This window comes from Pecten maximus, chromosome 4 (assembly GCF_902652985.1).
Source record: "Pecten maximus chromosome 4, xPecMax1.1, whole genome shotgun sequence".
Lineage (NCBI taxonomy): Eukaryota > Metazoa > Mollusca > Bivalvia > Pectinida > Pectinidae > Pecten > Pecten maximus.
Window position 1 is genome coordinate 11,753,962 of NC_047018.1, and position 20,272 is coordinate 11,774,233.

At 34.8% G+C, this 20,272-nt stretch overlaps 1 protein-coding gene across 2 annotated transcripts; it reads left to right on the top strand.

Annotated features, from left to right (window-relative positions):
• The first annotated feature begins 2,997 nt into the window (after window positions 1–2,997).
• LOC117325243 (serine palmitoyltransferase 1-like) lies at window positions 2,998–15,369 on the top strand. Of its 2 annotated transcripts, none has more exons than XM_033881341.1 (16): window positions 2,998–3,097; window positions 3,360–3,467; window positions 4,471–4,574; window positions 4,987–5,080; window positions 5,415–5,487; window positions 7,178–7,310; window positions 7,605–7,734; window positions 8,000–8,089; window positions 8,454–8,561; window positions 9,349–9,444; window positions 10,988–11,084; window positions 11,326–11,380; window positions 11,712–11,829; window positions 12,742–12,815; window positions 14,044–14,136; window positions 15,076–15,369. In XM_033881341.1, the coding sequence occupies exons 1-16, from the start codon at window positions 3,032–3,034 to the stop codon at window positions 15,158–15,160; spliced, it is 1,524 nt and encodes a 507-aa protein (XP_033737232.1). In that variant the 5' UTR covers window positions 2,998–3,031; the 3' UTR covers window positions 15,161–15,369. The 2 variants fall into 2 exon arrangements, with proteins under 2 accessions (XP_033737232.1, XP_033737233.1); XM_033881342.1 differs by having other exon boundaries at window positions 14,044–14,174; window positions 15,076–15,186.
• Window positions 15,370–20,272: the final 4,903 nt, after the last annotated feature.

Here is a 20,272-nt window from a genome sequence, read left to right on the forward strand (position 1 = left end):
TACATCTGGGGATGTATACGTCTCCTTACTACATCTGGGGATGTATACGTCTCCTTATTACATCTGGGGATGTATACGTCTCCTTATTACATCTGGGGATGTATACGTCTCCTTATTACATCTAGGGATGTATACGTCTCCTTACTACATCTGGGGATGTATACGTCTCCTTATTACATCTGGGGATGTATACGTCTCCTTATTACATCTGGGGATGTATACGTCTCCTTATTACATCTAGGGATGTATACATCTGTCACCTTACTGCATCTGGGGATGTATACGTCTCCTTATTACATCTAGGGATGTATACGTCTCCTTATTACATCTAGGGATGTATACGTCTCCTTATTACATCTGGGGATGTATACGTCTCCTTACTACATCTAGGGATGTATACGTCTTGGTACTGATGGGTCAGACATTTTGAATTAAGAATTAAATCAAAGCACCAATAATCCCGACACAGAACATGGCAGCAAAAATAGGTTAAACTACCGGTATAGCGATTAAGTACACGGATCGCTTCACAGGGATGTTATGTTAGGACAAGCCGTATTTATTATAACCATGCGTCAAGCTACAGAAAACACAAGTTTGCACCAAAACATGATATATCTGGTTGAACATCTTCCGGATCGAATGGATCCTTTGTAAATATAAATATTTGCACCATTGACCATCAGATTGGGCTTCAAACTAGGTTTAACAAATCGCTCGACTGATATCTGTCCTAACACGTGCATAATCACTACATCTTTCCAAGCTGCTAGTGGCGTAGCTACTATTGACGCAAAAACGCAGTTGCGTACACATCAATTTTGAAGAGAGAAAAAATGGACTAAAAAATTAGACTTCCAAAAATAAGTGTTATGGTGATCAGACACTAAGACTGAGATTGAAACGTCTTATTAAATTAGCATGATGGCATACATATATATTTTAAAGCACTGACTTTACGAATTACGTTGGTTTAGTAACTCTTTATCGTTCGCATTCTCCCAAGTTCCGCATCCGTTCCAAAGCTTATAATGAATAACAACAGTTGATTTTAACACCATAAAAGCGACAAAATCTTGTCAGAATATTGATCATTTGTTTTCCCAAGTATCATGTAAAGAGCCTAGCAGTTCTAATGACCGCGCAAGCGAAGCTACTAGTGGCATGGGCCTATATATCGGACCAGAATGTTACCGGGACGAACAACTGAGAAAAAAAATATTGTTAACAGCGAGGCGGGAAAACATGGATAATTTCACTTTTCCTTTTAGATAACTTTGTTTATCAATCATTGTCCGAATGGTGACGTGGTCTGACATCGTCCGGAAGATGCCGATCTTGCTATAATTGGTTTTGCCTATTGTTGCTGGGATGACTCGGTAAGCGATAAATAACTAAATGAATTGTTCACAGAACGTTGATATTTCTGATTCTTGAACGTAATAGTGACAAGGATTTTCGTGTACAATACATAACATTGGAATATTTAAATGCGATTATCAACAACAAAATAGTGGGTTTTTTAATCGATCCCTAGTTGACATTGGATGTCAAAATTGACAGTTGGGTACTTCGTCGCTTCTCGAGAATAACAATTTCTGCTATCATCTTCTTTATTTTCTTGCTCAAAATAGAAATATGAAAATGTCAAAAAGAAAAATGCGAATGGACGGTTTATGGATATATTAGCTTTGTTCATCTAAGGAATCTTTGTATTTTACATTTATAAACTTTTCATGCTCAACAATGCAAAAACTGATGGACATCCTATCCTATACAGCATGAACAGATGTTCGTTCTAAGGATTCGACAATAAGATCCGACACTGCTCATGGTAACATTTTAGGGGACATGTCACATATAGGTGGGTTTGGGGGGGAGGGGGGGGGGGGATACTTTGACTTAGTACATGTAATCTAAATAAAACCACATGTACAGTACACTGTCCGTTACTAAGTTCATGTAGTATAAATAAAACCACATGTTCAGTACACTGTCCGACACTAAGTTCATGTAGTCTAAATAAAACCACATGTACAGTACACTGTCCGACACTAAGTTCCGTGTAGTCTAAATAAAACCACATGTACAGTACACTGTCCGACACTTAGTTAATGTAATATAAATAAAACCACATGTACAGTACACTGTCCGTTACTAAGTTCATGTAGTCTAAATAAAACCACATGTACAGTACACTGTCCGACACTAAGTTCCGTGTAGTCTAAATAAAACCACATGTACAGTACACTGTCCGACACTTAGTTAATGTAATATAAATAAAACCACATGTACAGTACACTGTCCGTTACTAAGTTCATGTAGTCTAAATAAAACCACATGTACAGTACACTGTCCGACACTAAGTTCATGTAGCCTAAATAAAACCATATGTACAGTACACTGTCCGACACTAATTAGATCTAGTCTAAATAAAACCACATGTACAGTACACTGTCCGACACTAATTAGATCTAGTCTAAATAAAACCACATGTACAGTACACTGTCCGACACTAATTAGATCTAGTCTAAATAAAACCACATGTACAGTACACTGTCCGACACTTAGTACATGTAGTCTAAATAAAACCACATGTACAGTACACTGTCCGACACTAATTAGATCTAGTCTAAATAAAACCACATGTACAGTACACTGTCCGACACTTAGTACATGTAGTCTAAATAAAACCACATGTACAGAACACTGTCCGACACCAGTCTAAATATGAAAACCACATGTACAATGATCTATTACATTCTGGGTTTTTTTTGGATATATAAGTTAGGAGACGTGTAATATTTAGATGTAGATGATTTGAGTGTTTGATTTAAGAGGTATGAATTCAATACGGTTTGTTAACGCTGCTTGCATAATTTTATATATATATTTATATATTATTATATATTTTATATATTTTTATATATAGACCTATACAAAATGTATATCGTTGGCCCACTTATGGGACGGATGGTGCGAGTGGCTCTGAAAACTGTTAGAGTGACGTCCCTTCACACAGGTATCCAATATGGCGTCCGTCCAGTTGATTCCACCTGTCTCTGATTTGTACGAGATGATTGAAGCGTTCTTACAGGCACGTTCTAAATACTGTATATTCGACTAGAATAAGCGAACACATTCATTACAAGTTTTCTGATTTGGTTCGATAACATTAAATGATGACCTAATATCTTGTATAACAAAAAATGGTGCCCAGTAATCAGCTATGTAAGTCAAATATGGACTTACGTAACTCATTTGATGAACTCAGTTTAGTAATCTAAAGTCTTAACATAATAATACTGATGATTGCGTTATTGTATCAATTAAATGAACTGAAAATTACTTGTTTTCAGGCCCCTGTTTATCACCTGATATTTGAAGCATGCCTGATAGTACTGATCATCAAACTAGTGTTTTCTAAGTCATATGCTGGTGGACCTGAAATCATTCTAACAAAGAAGGTATGTATTTGATGCTTTCCCGGGGACAGATGTCAGGGGCCGGAAGCTTAATCTTCTCATCCGCAAGCATTATAGTAAACTAAGGAAGTGAATTCATTTCCAGTCCGTGCTTAATTATATTTAGTCCACACTAGACAAATTAAACTATGTACAGTAACGTCACTCCTTGATTTAGACATTGATATAGAGACATGTTTGCCCGCGTCCATTAATCATCATATCATAAACCTGCTAATTTGAACTCCTGTGGACCGTGTCATTAGTTCAAAGAATACAAGGTATTTGTGAAATCAGAGGTTGGATCATACTCCTATGCATCTTATTAGTTAGTCCGTCTGATATTGCTGTCAAAAGTTTGTCGTCATGACTTGACTTGAAGTGAACTTCTTCCTCTATCAGGAGAACCTCTGAAGGATCCTTCCTACAGAGTATTCATGTTGAATCTCTAAAATCGTTGGCGTAAGATCATGATAATGTGTAATAAATAGTGATGATTTATAAGCCTTTTATATATATATACTGCAGTACGAGAATTAAACAAACATACATGTATATATTATGTAGATTTGCAAAATTTTGCTGCTTAAAAAAAAAAAAAAAAAAAATTATATATAGATCTAAATTGGACAATGTAGTCATCCACTTTCAAATAAGGATATACAAATAATGGACATAGCATTAACATGATTACCTGGGTTAAAACAATGTAATCATGCAAAGATTTTGTCCTGGTTCTACAAAGGTCTAGTCTAGAGCTCCACTTATAACAAGTCATACACATACGTCTATTTCAGTTAAATTTGAATTTACTGCTGACAAAACTTTGTGTGAATGCATATGTTTTCAAATAATTTGCATTTAATGGGGAAAATCTATGGATAAGTTGGCTTTGTGTTACACTGTATCATGTATAATAAGGTTTTCGTCATCGCGAGAATAATTACCTAAGACTTGTATAATATTCCCTGTTAAAATAAGTGTTGTATGATGTTGTTGTGGACAGGAAGAGGAAGAGCTGTTATCAGATTGGGTGCCTGACCCCCTAGAACAAAATGTGCCTGCTGATCACCCAGTGCTGCAGTCTATGGAGAAAAACATTGTCTCAGGGTAATATTCCATTCTTGTCTATTATCACGTTAAGTAGGAAATATTCAAACAGAGAAGTAATTTCTGTACTGAACCACACTGCTATGTTTGATATCCATTACCAAATCTTAATTGAGCTTTTATCCTCATTGTCATACCAGTATAGGATTATCACTTGTTTAATACTGTGTAGATATGTTATGTTTCTCACAAGGAAATACGATTGACTATGAAGACAGAAGTTAGTAGTAACATATACTCACAGGAAAACTACTTACACACTTAAAAGGACTTTAACAAATACTACCAAGTCCACTTCAGTCAGAATTGACTCAGGATTTCAGACATTTCCACATTTTATTTATTTTACGGTTACCAATTGCAAGTACATTTATTTTACAGTTGCCAAGTACATTTATTTCTTGTATTCCAGAAAACCAGGGAAATATGTGGATATCAATGGGAAAACATGTGTTAACTTGGCAACTCTAAACTTCCTGGGAATGGCATGTAAGCCAGACATAGAGGTAGGTATTGCAGAAAATAAGTCTGGGTGTTTATGTTATATTAAAGGTATGTGGATATATCAAGCTATATAGTATATGATACCTAAGGTATATTTAAAGGTTATTACTAAAGCATTTCACTTGTATCTGGATGTATATTGTGTTGAATAAATTGAAGATTTCTATCTGTGCATGAAGTGTGTGTGTTTAACCTAAAAGTTATGTTAAGTACTGTTGTGAGTATTGAGTACTTGATTTGATTGCATTAGTGACTACACATTCTATCTCTTTATTGAGGATGAACTTGCATTGACTAATTACTCTCATTTAAGCCATTAAAATGTATTTGTCATAGGATGCTGCCATAAAGACAATGAGAAAATATGGTGTTGGATCCTGTGGTCCAAGAGGCTTCTATGGCACGATGGGTAAGTATACTAAGTATGGTGTCGGATCTGGTGGTCCAAGAGGCTTCTATGGCAGGATGGGTAATTTTACTAAGTATGGTGTCGGATCTGGTGGTCCAAGAGGCTTCTATGGCCTGACAGGTAAGTTTACTAAGTATGGTGTCGGATCTGGTGGTCCAAGAGGCTTCTATGGCATGATGGGTAAGTTTACTAAGTATGGTGTCGGATCTGGTGGTCCAAGAGGCTTCTATGGCACGATGGGTAAGTATACTAAATATGGTGTTGGATCTGGTGGTCCAAGAGGCTTCTATGGCAGGATGGATAAGTATACTAAATATGGTGTTGGATCTGGTGGTCCAAGAGGCTTCTATGGCACAATGGGTAAGTATACTAAATATGGTGTTGGATCTGGTGGTCCAAGAGGCTTCTATGACCTGACGGGTAAGTTTACTAAGTATGGTGTCAGATCTGGTGGTCCAAGAGGCTTCTATGGCATGATGGGTATTTAAAGTATACTAAGTATGGTGTTGGATCTGGTGGTCCAAGAGGCTTCTATGGCCTGATGGGTAAGTTTACTAAGTATGGTGTCGGATCTGGTGGTCCAAGAGGCTTCTATGGCATGATGGGTAAGTTTACTAAGTATGGTGTCGGATCTGGTGGTCCAAGAGGCTTCTATGGCCTGATGGGTAAGTATGATGTTGGATCTTGTGGTCTGAAAGTCTTCTATGGCATGATGGGTAAGTATTGTGCTGCACCTGTCAGAAGTAGATGTTCCCTTAGGTGGATAACATGACTCACCGACATGAAGAAAATGTTTCATAATGACATAGTGATAGTTTATCATATGATGTAGTGATAGTTGATTTTATTGTACCTTTATATTTTACACTACTTAAAAAGTGGACAATAGAAATGCTATTTTATTTGAACCACATCCTCCGGAGATGCTATTAACCAGGTCAATAGTCAAAGGTGCTATTTACCAGGAATGAGTGCATTCATATTTTTGCTTCATTCATTCTGATTAGACAATGCATTTGTCATATCACTTCGGATCACCTCTACCACCATCCCTTGTATTACAGTAAAGTACGAAAGCACTTTTGAAAATGTAAGCATTTTCGAGACCAAGATGAAGCACACATAGTTTGTTTACTAAAATCTTTCAAGTGAATGCTAAAGGAATATTTCAGAAAATGGCTTCATTTAAGTTTCGATAATCTGGATGAAGAAGTGCTGGGGATGATTTCTTTGATAAAGGCAGTGCTAACACATAACAAATAATCAAAACAGCAGTTAGCATGCTGAAAGACTGTCTTCAGGAAAAAGCATTAGGAACAGTGGAGGATATGAACACTGGTTCAAAAGAAAAAAATGGAATTATTTAAATGCTAGTATAATAAAACAGTTATTGTATGGGTACTTCTGGAAATAGCACTTTATTGTCCCTGTTGACATTAACTATTTCCCTCGGCTTTGCCCCAGGGAAATAGTTCATGTCTCAGGGGACAAAAAAAATGCTATTTCCTTCACACCCATACAATAACTGTATAATGTGATTTTGTGATTGTTGATTAGGTAATGCAGTGATTGTTGATCATGTGATGCTGTGATTATTGATCATGTGATGCTGTGATTGTTGATCATGTGATGCTGTGATTATTGATCATGTGATGCTGTGATTGTTGATCATGTGGTGTTCCATTTACAGATGTACATCTGGACCTAGAGGAGAAGTTGGCCAAGTTTATGGATTGTGAGGAGTCAATTCTCTACTCCTATGGCTTTGCCACCATAGCCAGTGCAATTCCAGCCTACTCCAAACGTGGTGATGTCATATTTGTGTAGGTTTGGTTTGTGTTTATTGTAATATTATGGTGTCTTGATTTAAACCAAATCCAGATAAGATATGTATTTCTGAACTTCCATTTAACCTATATCCCTGATCTTACTCATACATCAATATTCACCATCAAGTCAATGCTTCCAAGACTTAATTAATTCTATATAACTATGTATTTCTTAATTAATTCTATATAACTATGTATTTCTTTATTAGGGTATGTCTTGTATGTCTTCGTCTGCTCCTGTCCGCATTGTATATATAGTTTAAATTCTGTTGTGTCGCCTGTTGATAGAGATGAAGGGGTGTGCTTTGCCATACAGAAAGGTCTGGTGGCATCTCGTAGTGCCATCAAGTGGTTCAAACACAACGATATGGAGGACTTGGAAAGACTGCTGAAGATCCAACAGGAGGAGGACAGGAGGGTAAAGCAGTTTGATGTCTCTGATGATCGAATGTGATATCTGAATCAAAATATTCCATGTACTGTTAGATTCTTACTATTAAAGATATGAATTATCATGATAATTTTAGTATATATAAAATGTTACAATAATGTGAAGCATAAACAAATTCAACATTCAAATAAAGTAATTCAAAAGTTGAATAATAACAGTAGTTTTATAGACAAAGAAATTTATTCTGCTTATCTTTATTTGAGGTATATATGATGAATTATTTGTTTGACAGATTCCTAAGAAAGCCAAAGTCACCAGACGGTTTTTAGTGGTGGAAGGGTTATACATAAACTATGCTGACATTTGTCCCCTCCCACAACTGGTAGGTCGTACATAAATCTAGCAACAAATGGTCATTGTAAGATATACAAGGTGTTGTTTTGCATATTATCTTAATCTCAAATTTAGATCTATTTGTTGGATGAGAAAGTAACAAATAGTAAAAATTACCATAATTGATTGTGGAGAACCACTAGTCGCATTGTTGACATTCAGAATGAATTTGATACATCTATGTATATTAAGTTGAATTTTGTTGTATTGGTCCATAGGAGACAACATCCTAGCCCAATATTATGTGTTATCCCAGTGTCTATTTAGTTTTCCTTTATTACTGACTAGAGATGTTGGTATGAGAGACTTCTAGAAATGACTATTGTATGTTGTATATTGTATATCTGTTTTAGGTTGCATTGAAATGGAAATACAAGCTACGACTATTTATGGAGGAAAGTCTATCCTTTGGTGTGCTTGGGGCAAATGGCAAGGGAGTAACAGAGCACTTTGGTATTTCAGTAAGTATGTTTATTTTATTGTTTTTGCGATAAAATCGGCAATGTTAATGCAGGCGGGCCTGGGAACCAGTTAATTAATTTTGTATGGCCTTATAAACTCTGATAATGTGGTCTTACCTGATACAGTGAAGTATCTTATTTTTAGCTCACCGGTTACGAGTAACTATGAACTAATGCTGTACTCCCAGTGTCCGCGTCGGCGTCCCCGCTGGCGTCGGCGTCCCACCCCACTTGAAAGTTTTTGGGATCAGTTTTTGGAAAGCTTTTAAGTCCAAAAGTATACACCTCACACCCTTCTTATTTGGTTTATACATTTATTAGAGGTCTAGGAGTGATGTTATAGCAAAATCATGCAGAAAAAAAGTGTGATTTATCTTGGCATTCTACTATTTAGTGGACTTAATTCTTTGGTACCAAAACCCACTTTTAAGATTTTGAGATATTAGGTGATGTACAATTTCAAAATGACATGCTTATGCATACATAAAAAATGAATGCATTGTGTGATTGCTGTCGCCGGTGAGCTTTGGCAATCATTGATTGCAGTTGTTTACATTGTGTCCATAACTCCTTCCACCCTTAAGCACTTACTCTTGTCCAGGCTTTATCTTCTACTGTAACAGTACTTGTCACTTTTGTTACAAATATTCCCATTGTAATTGGGTAAAATCTCAAAAGGCAGTCTCTCTGGGACTAGACCATAGACAGAAACCATACTTAAGTTTAACATCCATCATTGTAGCACCTTTAACAACAGAAATTATAAGACTTTCCCTCTTTATTTCAGCGAGATGAGGTAGATTTGATTGCAGCTACACTTGAAAACGCCATGGGAACATGTGGAGGCTTCTGTTGTGGGAAAAAATATGTAATAGATCACCAGGTAAGTCAGTTACCCATTGGTCACAAAACATTGACAGATTGATCAGAGTGAAAGTCGTGGGTTTGTGAAGTTATTATGGCAACGTCAATATCTTATTAAGCAACTTCACCTAGATTTAGAATCAAATTTTATTTCAATTTATTGTTAATTGAGCATTCACATTCCCATGATAACACAGTGAATACTGGAGACACATAACCCTTGTTAACTCCCATGATAATACAGTGAATACTGGAGACACATAATCCATGTTAACTCCCATGATAATGCAGTGAATACCGGAGACACATAACCCTTGTTAACTCCCATGATAATACAGTGAATACCGGAGACACATAACCCTTGTTAACTCCCATGATAACACAGTGAATACCGGAGACACATAACCCTAGTTAACTCCCATGATAATACAGTGAATTCTGGAGACACATAATCCATGTTAACTCCCATGATAATACAGTGAATACTGGAGACACATAACCCTTGTTAACTCCCATGATAATACAGTGAATACTGGAGACACATAACAATTGTTAACTCCCATGATAATACAGTGAATACTGGAGACACATAACCCTTGTTAACTCCCATGATAACACAGTGAATACCGGAGACACATAACCCTTGTTAACTCCCATGATAACACAGTGAATACCGGAGACACATAACCCTTGTTAACTCCCATGATAACACAGTGAATACCGGAGACACATAACCCTTGTTAACTCCCATGATAACACAGTGAATACCGGAGACACATAACCCTTGTTAACTCCCATGATAACACAGTGAATACTGGAGACACATAACCCTTGTTAACTCCCATGATAATACAGTGAATTCTGGAGACCCATAATCCATGTAACTCCCATAATAACATAGTGAATACTGGAGACACATAACCCTTGTTAACTCCCATGATAACACAGTGAATACTTGAGACATATAACCCTTGTTAACTCCCATGATAACACAGTGAATACCGGAGACACATAACCCTTGTTTACTCCCATGATAACACAGTGAATACCGGAGACACATAACCCTTGTTAACTCCCATAATAACATAGTGAATACTGGAGACATATAACCCTTGTTAACTCTCATGATAATACAGTGAATACTGGAGACACATAACCCTTGTTAACTCCCATGATCATACAGTGAATACTGGAGACACATAACCCTTGTTAACTCCCATGATAACACAGTGAATACCGGAGACACATAACCCTTGTTAACTCCCATAATAACATAGTGAATACTGGAGACACATAACCCTTGTTAACTCTCATGATAATACAGTGAATACTGGAGACACATAACCCTTGTTAACTCCCATGATCATACAGTGAATACTGGAGACACATAACCCTTGTTAACTGCCATGATAACATAGTGAATACTGGAGACAGGGTAGGGTAATGTATCTGTAGGCCGTGTTGTTAAATGTGACAATTTTCAATATTCAATAGACAATATTCAAAATGGAAATTTTTTTTTTACCCATAGAATAAAACATAATTGATAATTTTGTTGTCAGCGTCTTTCTGGCCTTGGCTACTGTTTCTCTGCCTCTTTGCCTCCCATGCTTGCCACAGTCGCCACAGAGGCCCTTCGCACTATGGAGCAGGATCCTTGTAAGTTATTGATTTTGTTATCAAATTGTCAATTATGTTATCAGTGCAGTTTGCAATAGAAAATGATATTTATAGCACTTATTTGTAAAATAAATGTACATTAGTGTCATTAGTGAAACAGGTTTAAATACCACCATAAAGTTTTACACTACCATCAATTCAAAATATAATCTGACAAGTTTGAATTGAAAAGCTTTTGTGAATATGCCTGTATGTATGATGCTGTTTTCTTTCCTTTCAGCAATGCTAACAAAACTGAGTCACAACTGTCAACAGGTTCATGAGAAATTATCTAGGTATTCCGCAGACATTTTTTGGTTATGTTTTCTTTGTGAATTAGCCATTTTCATATCACCTTTAGCTGTTGTGAGATGTAAAACCTTTAACAAACAAAATCATCAGTTTATTAATTTTATAAATTTATCTTAATTTGAACAAATTATTCTTTACAAACAAGAGCCTGCATCAGTGCAGATCATATTCCAATTTTGTATAAACAAAAGGTTTGAAAATCTCTGAAATGTGAAGAAAAAATTTCACCAAAACAGAAAGATAATCCATTTGTATTAAAAAAGTATATTAAATGAAATTAAATGATAATTGGTAATTTTGATTTTTGTTTATCAGAATACCAGGAATACAGGTAAATGGGGATCCTGTAGCTCCAATTAAACATGTGAGACTGGAGGAACTGAATGATGACCGATCCATAAATGTACAGACATTGGAGAAGATTGTAGACAAGGTAATTTATATATATAGGACATGTGTAGTGTATCATAACTACAGACATTGGACAAGATTGTAGACAAGGTAATTTATATATAGGACATGTGTAGTGTATCATTACTACAGACATTGGACAAGATTGTAGACAAGGTAATTTATATATAGGACATGTGTCGTTTATCATAACTACAGACATTGGACAAGGTAATTTATATATAGGACATGTGTAGTTTATCATAACTACAGACATTGGACAAGGAAATTTATATATAGGACATGTGTCGTTTATCATTGCTACAGACATTGGACAAGATTGTAGACAAGGTAATTTATATATAGGACATGTGTCGTTTATCATAACTACAGACATTGGACAAGATTGTAGACAAGGTAATTTATATATAGGACATGTGTCGTTTATCATTGCTACTGACATTGGACAAGATTGTAGACAAGGTAATTTATATATAGGACATGTGTCGTTTATCATAACTACAGACATTGGACAAGATTGTAGACAAGGTAATTTATATATAGGACATGTGTCGTTTATCATTGCTACAGACATTGGACAAGATTGTAGACAAGGTAATTTATATATAGGACATGTGTCGTTTATCATTGCTACAGACATTGGACAAGATTGTAGACAAGGTAATTTATATATAGGACATGTGTAGTTTATCATAACTACAGACATTGGACAAGGTAATTTATATCAAGGACATGTGTAGTGTATCGTTACTACAGACATTGGACAAGGTAATTTATATATAGGACATGTGTCGTTTATCATTGCTACAGACATTGGACAAGGTTGTAGATGAATTAAGTCTTATATTCATATAGAGAGATTGAACAGAAATGTATAAACTGATTGGTTTGTATATGAAAACATCTGTATATACATTTTTTGGTGTAATTTCAGGCACATGATTTTGGTTTGGCTATTACCGTTGCGAGATACCTGGAATCTGAAGAGCACATCACTCCAATCCCAAGGTATTGTAATCTGTCTGTGTATCGTGGCCATTTTGGTGTCGCCTACAACAGATGTCGGAAAGGCGGCAGTGCTTTTCTGACAGAGGCAGTGGCATCAACAATGTTAAGGTTTCATGTTTAGCTCTGTTTCTGACAAAGCAAAATTAACAAACCCTCAATCACAGATTTCTATAGGTAGTAGAGCCTACGACACTAAAAACATTTCATGGATTTCTGCATACGATGTATAGCTGAAGGCATTACACTCTTTTTATAATATTTCTATATTTATTAGTATTTTTTGAGTGAAAACTTCCTGGACTTAGAAGAAAATCAATGAGCCTCTTCAAATATATCCTTGAGTTGCCATGTAAAATGCTTATGACATCTAAATATTTATATATAAATCATATTAAAGTAAGACAGGCAACACATAATTGCAAATTAAAAATTGTGCGGGACATAAATATTTATTGCATGTAATTCTTGTATAAGTATGGGCATCGTGTGTATCTGTGTAGGATATGTACGCCATTTTACCATAATTTCCTGCATATAGCCAGTGTTCTATAACAGTTTTTTTTACATCTAGTGATGTCTTTCATGGGTTATCTGCCTGAGTGGACTGCAATTCTTTTTACACAAATGTGAAAAATGTGGTTTATACATTATTTTCCCATAGAGAAATAAAAACCACAGACAAAATACAGTCAGTAGCAAGTTTGTATGTCTGTATTGAATAGTCTTCATTATTTCCTATGTCTCAAGTTCACTGCTCACAGTCATAAATTTTGATTGACACTACAACAAACAATTCATTAATTGAACGTGTATTTTCAAGGTTCACACATAAATGTATACAAATATGCATGAGTATCATCAATGTATGGGCAATCTGCCTGTGCAGGTTATCTGAAAGTATTTTTGCAAAATGCTTCAAAATGTCTTATTTTACATCCTGCTGGCTTTACCCCAATGGGGTCAATAGTCAATACACAGAAAATTGGTTTATGGTAATATATATACTTATACATTGTATATAAAATGACCAAAATAGCCATATTTGTATATTAACTTTTTGTACACAGAGAGAGCTTTCTGATGAGTCTTACCTTACTTTGTCAATTTTAATGAATTAGATAATTTTTACTCTTTAGTAGCAGAGTATACATTGTTCCTTCTTTTGTTGATGTATTACATTGATTGAGAGTGAACTGTATTGTAATCATGTTGCACTGTTATGTTTCAGTATAAGGCTTTCTGTCAATTCAAACCTCACAGATGAGGAGATCGATAAGAGTATTGAACTCCTTGGCAAAGCTTGTGCCTCAGTGCTCAACAGGTCAGTAGTTCATGAGATGATGGGGCTTTAAAAAACAGGTCAGTAGTTCATGAGATGATGGGGCTTTAAAAACTGCTTCTTGTTTGTGGTTTGTCTATCCTTCAATAATTTCTTTTTTTTTCAATCTTTCTTTGTCAAATGCCTGTCAGTCTGAACATTTCACATTTTCTCAAACACTCCTTTCAGAACCAATTTTAATGAAATTGTGCAGAATCTTTTTTTGGCCAAATGTCAACCAAAATTGTAAATCATATGGTCTCAAACACCCAGGGGTCTGAAGCATAGCAATGGAGCTAAAAGGGATCAAATTGACTGAATTTCAAAGTTTTCTTCTGGAGGCCCAAGTGTGGTAGAATCAAATACTCTTCATTGATGGAATGGCCTGAAAGGGCTTTATCAAAGTTGTAAATTTCATGGCACCTGTGTAAATGGGTCAAATTGACTTGAATTTCAGAAGTCTTCTAAACACTCAGGTAGGGTTTCAAATACTCTTCATAGATGGAAGGGTCTTAAGGTACTTTATTAAAATTGTTAAAGTCATGGACCCTGGGTTTGATGTTTCCCCCATGGGAGAAACTAAACTTTACTATTATCAATACTCACAGGAACTGTTTAGAATTGTATTATGGATACATAGAGGACAATTGTCGGTTTAAGACCCTGGTGACTGTGGACTTCTTATAATCACTACTCAAAGATAACTCAACAGATCATTTTAAGATTTATATACAGGTTCCCCTTGTAATTATCTACTGTATTGCAAGGACTGTATTGGTGCATTAAAAGCTCACTGATGACGAGGACATTGTTACTTAGTTTTATATATAATTATCCAACTATTAAACTGCATGATGTTACAACTTTATCAAATTTTAAATGTTTATAAACCACTCTAATGTACTGCTTTACAACTTATCAATACACTTTTTCATTTTACAGTTATTCTGAGATGTGGAGATCAAGATGTTTGAACAATAGCCCAACAGAGAACGAAATACAATGGTCATGGTGGAAACAAGAATAGTGTTGTCATGGAAACATTGAAATTTGATGCATAGTTACTATAGCTGTTCCAATATCAAGGCCATTATTATTTAAGGAAGTTGTGATAGTACAGATATAATATATGACCTTACATATGTTTTCCTTCGCCATTAATAAGCCAACCTATACCTTGAGCCGTGGTATGTATTGGGCCCTTTAATTATTTATCTTGTTTTTTTTGCCAATTGGTTGAAAACAGGCTAGGTCACATGATAAACCTGTATAAAACAGTATTGACCGCTGTTTCTAGAAATATTGACCGCTGTTTCCAAAGTTAAATATTGAGGACCCTGTGAAAGATTAGCTTTGCTAAACAGGTTGTTTAACCTTAGTAAATTAAGTTTATTATTATTATTATTAAATACCTGTGTCATCTAGCTCACAAATGTGCTCAGTGTCTCTGGCCACTTGAAACAAACATTTCGCCAACTAGGACAAAGCATAAACAACAGCTGGTAGACAATGTTGTCAAACCTAGGTTTTCAAAATCTATCAAAAAGATGTTGACAACAATGAGGACTTCACAGAGACAAAGTCGACGACTAGTACAACAGTCAAGTTCTTCATACAATACCTGTGGTCAAAAATAAACATAAGTTGATGTTTATTCCATTTGAAGTTTTTATCTGATGTATGTGACTTGTAAGGACTGTTGAGAATTCTACACTGTTATCACACAGAATTAGCTTTCGATGACATTTAGAGAAAGGAAATCTAGATATTAACCTCCATAAATAGAAATTGAGAAATATGTTATCTCATAATTCAGACAATTATCAGTGCAACAACGTTATCATGGTAGTTAATGTTTTAGTGTATATAGACTTAATAATGTATGAGCCAATACACAAGTATAATTACAGGTCAATAATAATAATCTTATTCTTTTGGACCTGTTAAGTTATCAATTTTAAATTGTTTTTCTGAAGCAAATGATTATAAGTAAAACTGATTATTATCCAACCCATCCCACTCCAAGATTTACCAAAAAATCAAGAAATATAATTAAGCAATTAAGGCATTTTAAATTTGGTTGATACCTGGTTATATAAGTTAAGAAAAAATATGGACCTTGGACTTCATCCTCAGTTAATATTTTGTCTTTGGTTAATATAACCATGTATTGACCTCATTAAAATTCTGTATTTGTATATTAGAAATGAATTAAGTTTAATACCTTCTACACTCTCTAACATCACTATGACGGTACTAGTCATTTGTCATACACACAATTTAGTGTTATCATACACACAATTTAGTGTTATCATACACACAATTAAGTGTTACCATACACACAATTTAGTGTTACCATACACACAATTTAGTGTTATCGTACACACAATTTAGTGTTACCATACACACAATTTAGTGTTACCATACACACAATTTAGTGTTATCGTACACACAATTTAGTGTTATCATACACACAATTTGTGTTACCATACACACAATTTAGTGTTATCATACACACAATTTAGTGTTACCATACACACAATTTAGTGTTATTGTACACAAAATTTAGTGTTATCGTACACACAATTTAGTGTTATCGTACACACAATTTAGTGTTACCATACACACAATTTAGTGTTATCATACACACAATTTAGTGTTATCATACACACAATTTAGTGTTATCGTTCACACAATTTAGTGTTACCGTACACACAATTTAGTGTTTTCATACACACAATTTAGTGTTACCATACACACAATTTAGTGTTATCGTACACATAGTTTAGTGTTATCGTACACACAATTTAGTGTTACCATACACACAATTTAGTGTTACCATACACACAATTTAGTGTTACCATACACATAATTTAGTGTTACCATACACACAATTTAGTGTTACCATACACTCAATTTAGTGGTACCATACACACAATTTGTGTTACCATACACACAATTTGTGTTACCATACACACAATTTAGTGTTACCATACACACAGTTTAGTGTTACCATACACACAATTTAGTGTTATCATACACACAATTTAGTGTTACCATACACACAATTTAGTGTTATCATACACACAGCTTAGGATGGTGTGTTGTGTTCAGTGTATTGTGATCATTTGTAGATGACTAGATTTACCATTTTTACATATTACTTGTTTATTTGTAGAAGAGGAGAGAAATATGATGTAGATATATACCACATGCTACAATGTGCCTTTATAGAGTTTTAATTTTACTTTATTTTATTGCATGATGACAAAGATCACCCAATAGTATAATGAAGAAAATCATTATCATTCAATTCTAGTAGCGTATTTATATTTCTACCACAATACTCTGTGTTATTCCACTTTTGGGCCTTTGTATAAATGTGCCGACTGTTGTATACAGTTTTTCCACTAGTGATATATAACCTTTCAGTCTTTTGATTTGTCAAGAATTCAAATTTTGACCCAAGCTGCAAGTGTTATTGACGTCATCAATAATCGAATGACCTCACATGACCAGGTCTCGGCCATCACTTGTACAACTTATTTGCTTGCGATAAATAAGATTTGGCCGTGTTTCCATTTGATTCAAGCCAATATTATTGTGGTAGAAACAGGTCACACGACTCTTAATATTTGGATATGAAATTTATTTTACACTAATAAATTATGTTTTAAAAGTTACAAAAGACACTTGCTAAAGCTTGTCTTTTTTATTTTATTTTTTTTAAATAACTTACACGTGTAAAATAAATTCCATATCCAACAGTCACTCTTGTAACCTCTATCACTCTTGTAACCTCTATATATCTTTGTATAATCAAAAATCATCCATGCCAGAACAAAAACTGTTTTTCGTATAGATATGTTAATGCATTAAGTACTTGTATTATATTTTTCATAGTTTTACCATTTCTTTACCAAATACAATGTATTTCAGTTCATGGGAAATCCTGTTCCATTTCTATCAAGTGCCCATATTTTAGATAGAAATGGTCCTCTTTTTTATGTAGCATTTCGTTCCGATATTGTTTTTTAGTTTCAGATCTGTAGAGTACCAAGGTAGATATAATCTCTCTGTTATATCATAACAAAATTAGATTGATGGAAGTGGACGACACTGATCAAGTCTGAATCTCTGTGATATATATCCAGTACAATACGAGTTATTGTTGATACACCATCATTACAAATAATCTAATATTTGATTGTTTCATTACTTCTAGTTTTGTACCTTCTTTATGACATGCACCCATATTTATTTTTGATTTCATTCATCAAAGAATATGAGAGTTTTGACTGAGTGGAGTAACTGTGTAAGATAGAGGTGTGATGCTGAAATTGATGTAATAAAGTATATCTAGTGACTGAGTGGTTATACTTATACAAATGTGGGGTGTAATGTCAAACATATATTTTGGTGGTAAATCTTACAATCTAAATGCTTCGGTTGATTTTTATATAAAAACAGATTAGTCACATGATAATTTGTATTTCCTACTGTGAGCTATAGATGTCTCACATGACAGTTATCCAGTGTGGACCAGATCTGAAAACCTACTGCTGTGTTAGACCTTGTCGTTTATCCAGTGTGGACCAGATCTGAAATCCTACTGCTGTGTTAGACCTTGTTGTTTATCCAGTGTGGACCAGATCTAAAAACCTACTGCTGTGTTAGACCTTGTCGTTTATCCAGTGTGGACCAGATCTAAAAACCTACTGCTGTGTTAGACCTTGTCGTTTATCCAGTGTGGACCAGATCTAAAAACCTACTGCTGTGTTAGACCTTGTCGTTTATCTCCAGTTTATATGTCACCAGTATCTGAGTTACGTGATTTGTATACATTATATCTATTGTAAACTGTTAAGAATCTATGCATTTTTGTTGTTTTTACACAAAACATCTTGTAACCATTTGTTAAACAGGTGGTGATATAATTATGTGTTTTATTGTGATGTTTCTATTGCAGTAAATTCACAACGGTAATCTTCTGCTGAAATATTTTTTATTTATTTTTGTATACAATTTTCATTGTGGATTTTAATATTTTCTAATTTTCTGAATTTGTATATTATGAGAACATAAAATGGGAACATTTTCTAAGGACATGTACATTATGATTACAAGAGAACTAACCATTCCAGTGATGTAAAGTGAGATTTTAGGAGTTCTCTCCCCTTAGTTACAATTGAGAGGAAAAGCAACTGTTCAATCAGTAGTCTATGGGTTTAACATGTACAATAGATAAAGGAATTAATTCATAGACTTAGATAGAAAGCCAAAGCATTAGAAGGAATTGTAATACATATGTGTATAATGAAATGGTAATGTGTGTAGTGAAACAGGTACCACAAAACTAAATGTTTTTTAGTTCATAATTGTGAAATATATTTTTACTTCTATGATTTTTGGTATCAGCAGATTAAGACACAGACAACATAATTTAAGTCATTACTACTTACTGTCTATGAAACTATTTGCTGCAATAAATGGAAAATTGTAAAACTGACAGTGTGAGTGGAGATTCTGTGTTACCCATTACATGAGCGTTTTGCTGTTTTCTGTTGTAAATAATTGGCTCTTCATCCTGTTGACCTAGGTCAGATATTTACCACTAACCTAATTGAAGATAATACATGATAGCCTAGTAGATGGTACTATGTGAAGAGTGTAGAGTTCTGGATAGGAAGGGAGAGAAACAGCTTGGTTTGTTCTGATAATCATAACCTATTCTAATCCCCTTTTGTCGGTCGTCGTGCGTCCGTAAACAATTTACATTTTCGACTTCTCCAAAACCCCTAAACCAAATTCAATGTGGCAGGAAGCTTCTATGGCTAAAGGTCAACCAAAATTGTGAATTATATGGTCCTCACCCCAAAGGGGCCTGAGGGGCGGGGCTAAAAATTTGTTGGATTTCTATTGGAATTCATTCTAGTTTGGTTAACATTATCAGTATGGGATAACAGATTGATGGTATGCACATGTTGGCCCTGACTGACCCCCGGGGGCTAATGGGCGGGGCTAAAAAGGGTCAAATTAACAAAAACTTCAAAAATCTTCTTCTCCTCTCTCAGATATGGTGGAATCAAACACTCTTCATATAAATAAGATGTACCAGATTATCCCTACATAATGGTGT

What these genes read in the sequence shown, in the direction of transcription:
- LOC117325243 (XM_033881341.1), top strand. Translation starts at nt 3,032, where the DNA reads ATGGCGTCCGTCCAGTTGATTCCACCTGTCTCTGATTTGTACGAGATG. An exon ending in CGTGGTGATGTCATATTTGT is followed by an intron (nt 7,311 to 7,604) that starts GTAGGTTTGGTT and finishes GCCTGTTGATAG; the next exon opens with AGATGAAGGGGTGTGCTTTG. An exon ending in TGGAGAAGATTGTAGACAAG is followed by an intron (nt 11,830 to 12,741) that starts GTAATTTATATA and finishes GTGTAATTTCAG; the next exon opens with GCACATGATTTTGGTTTGGC.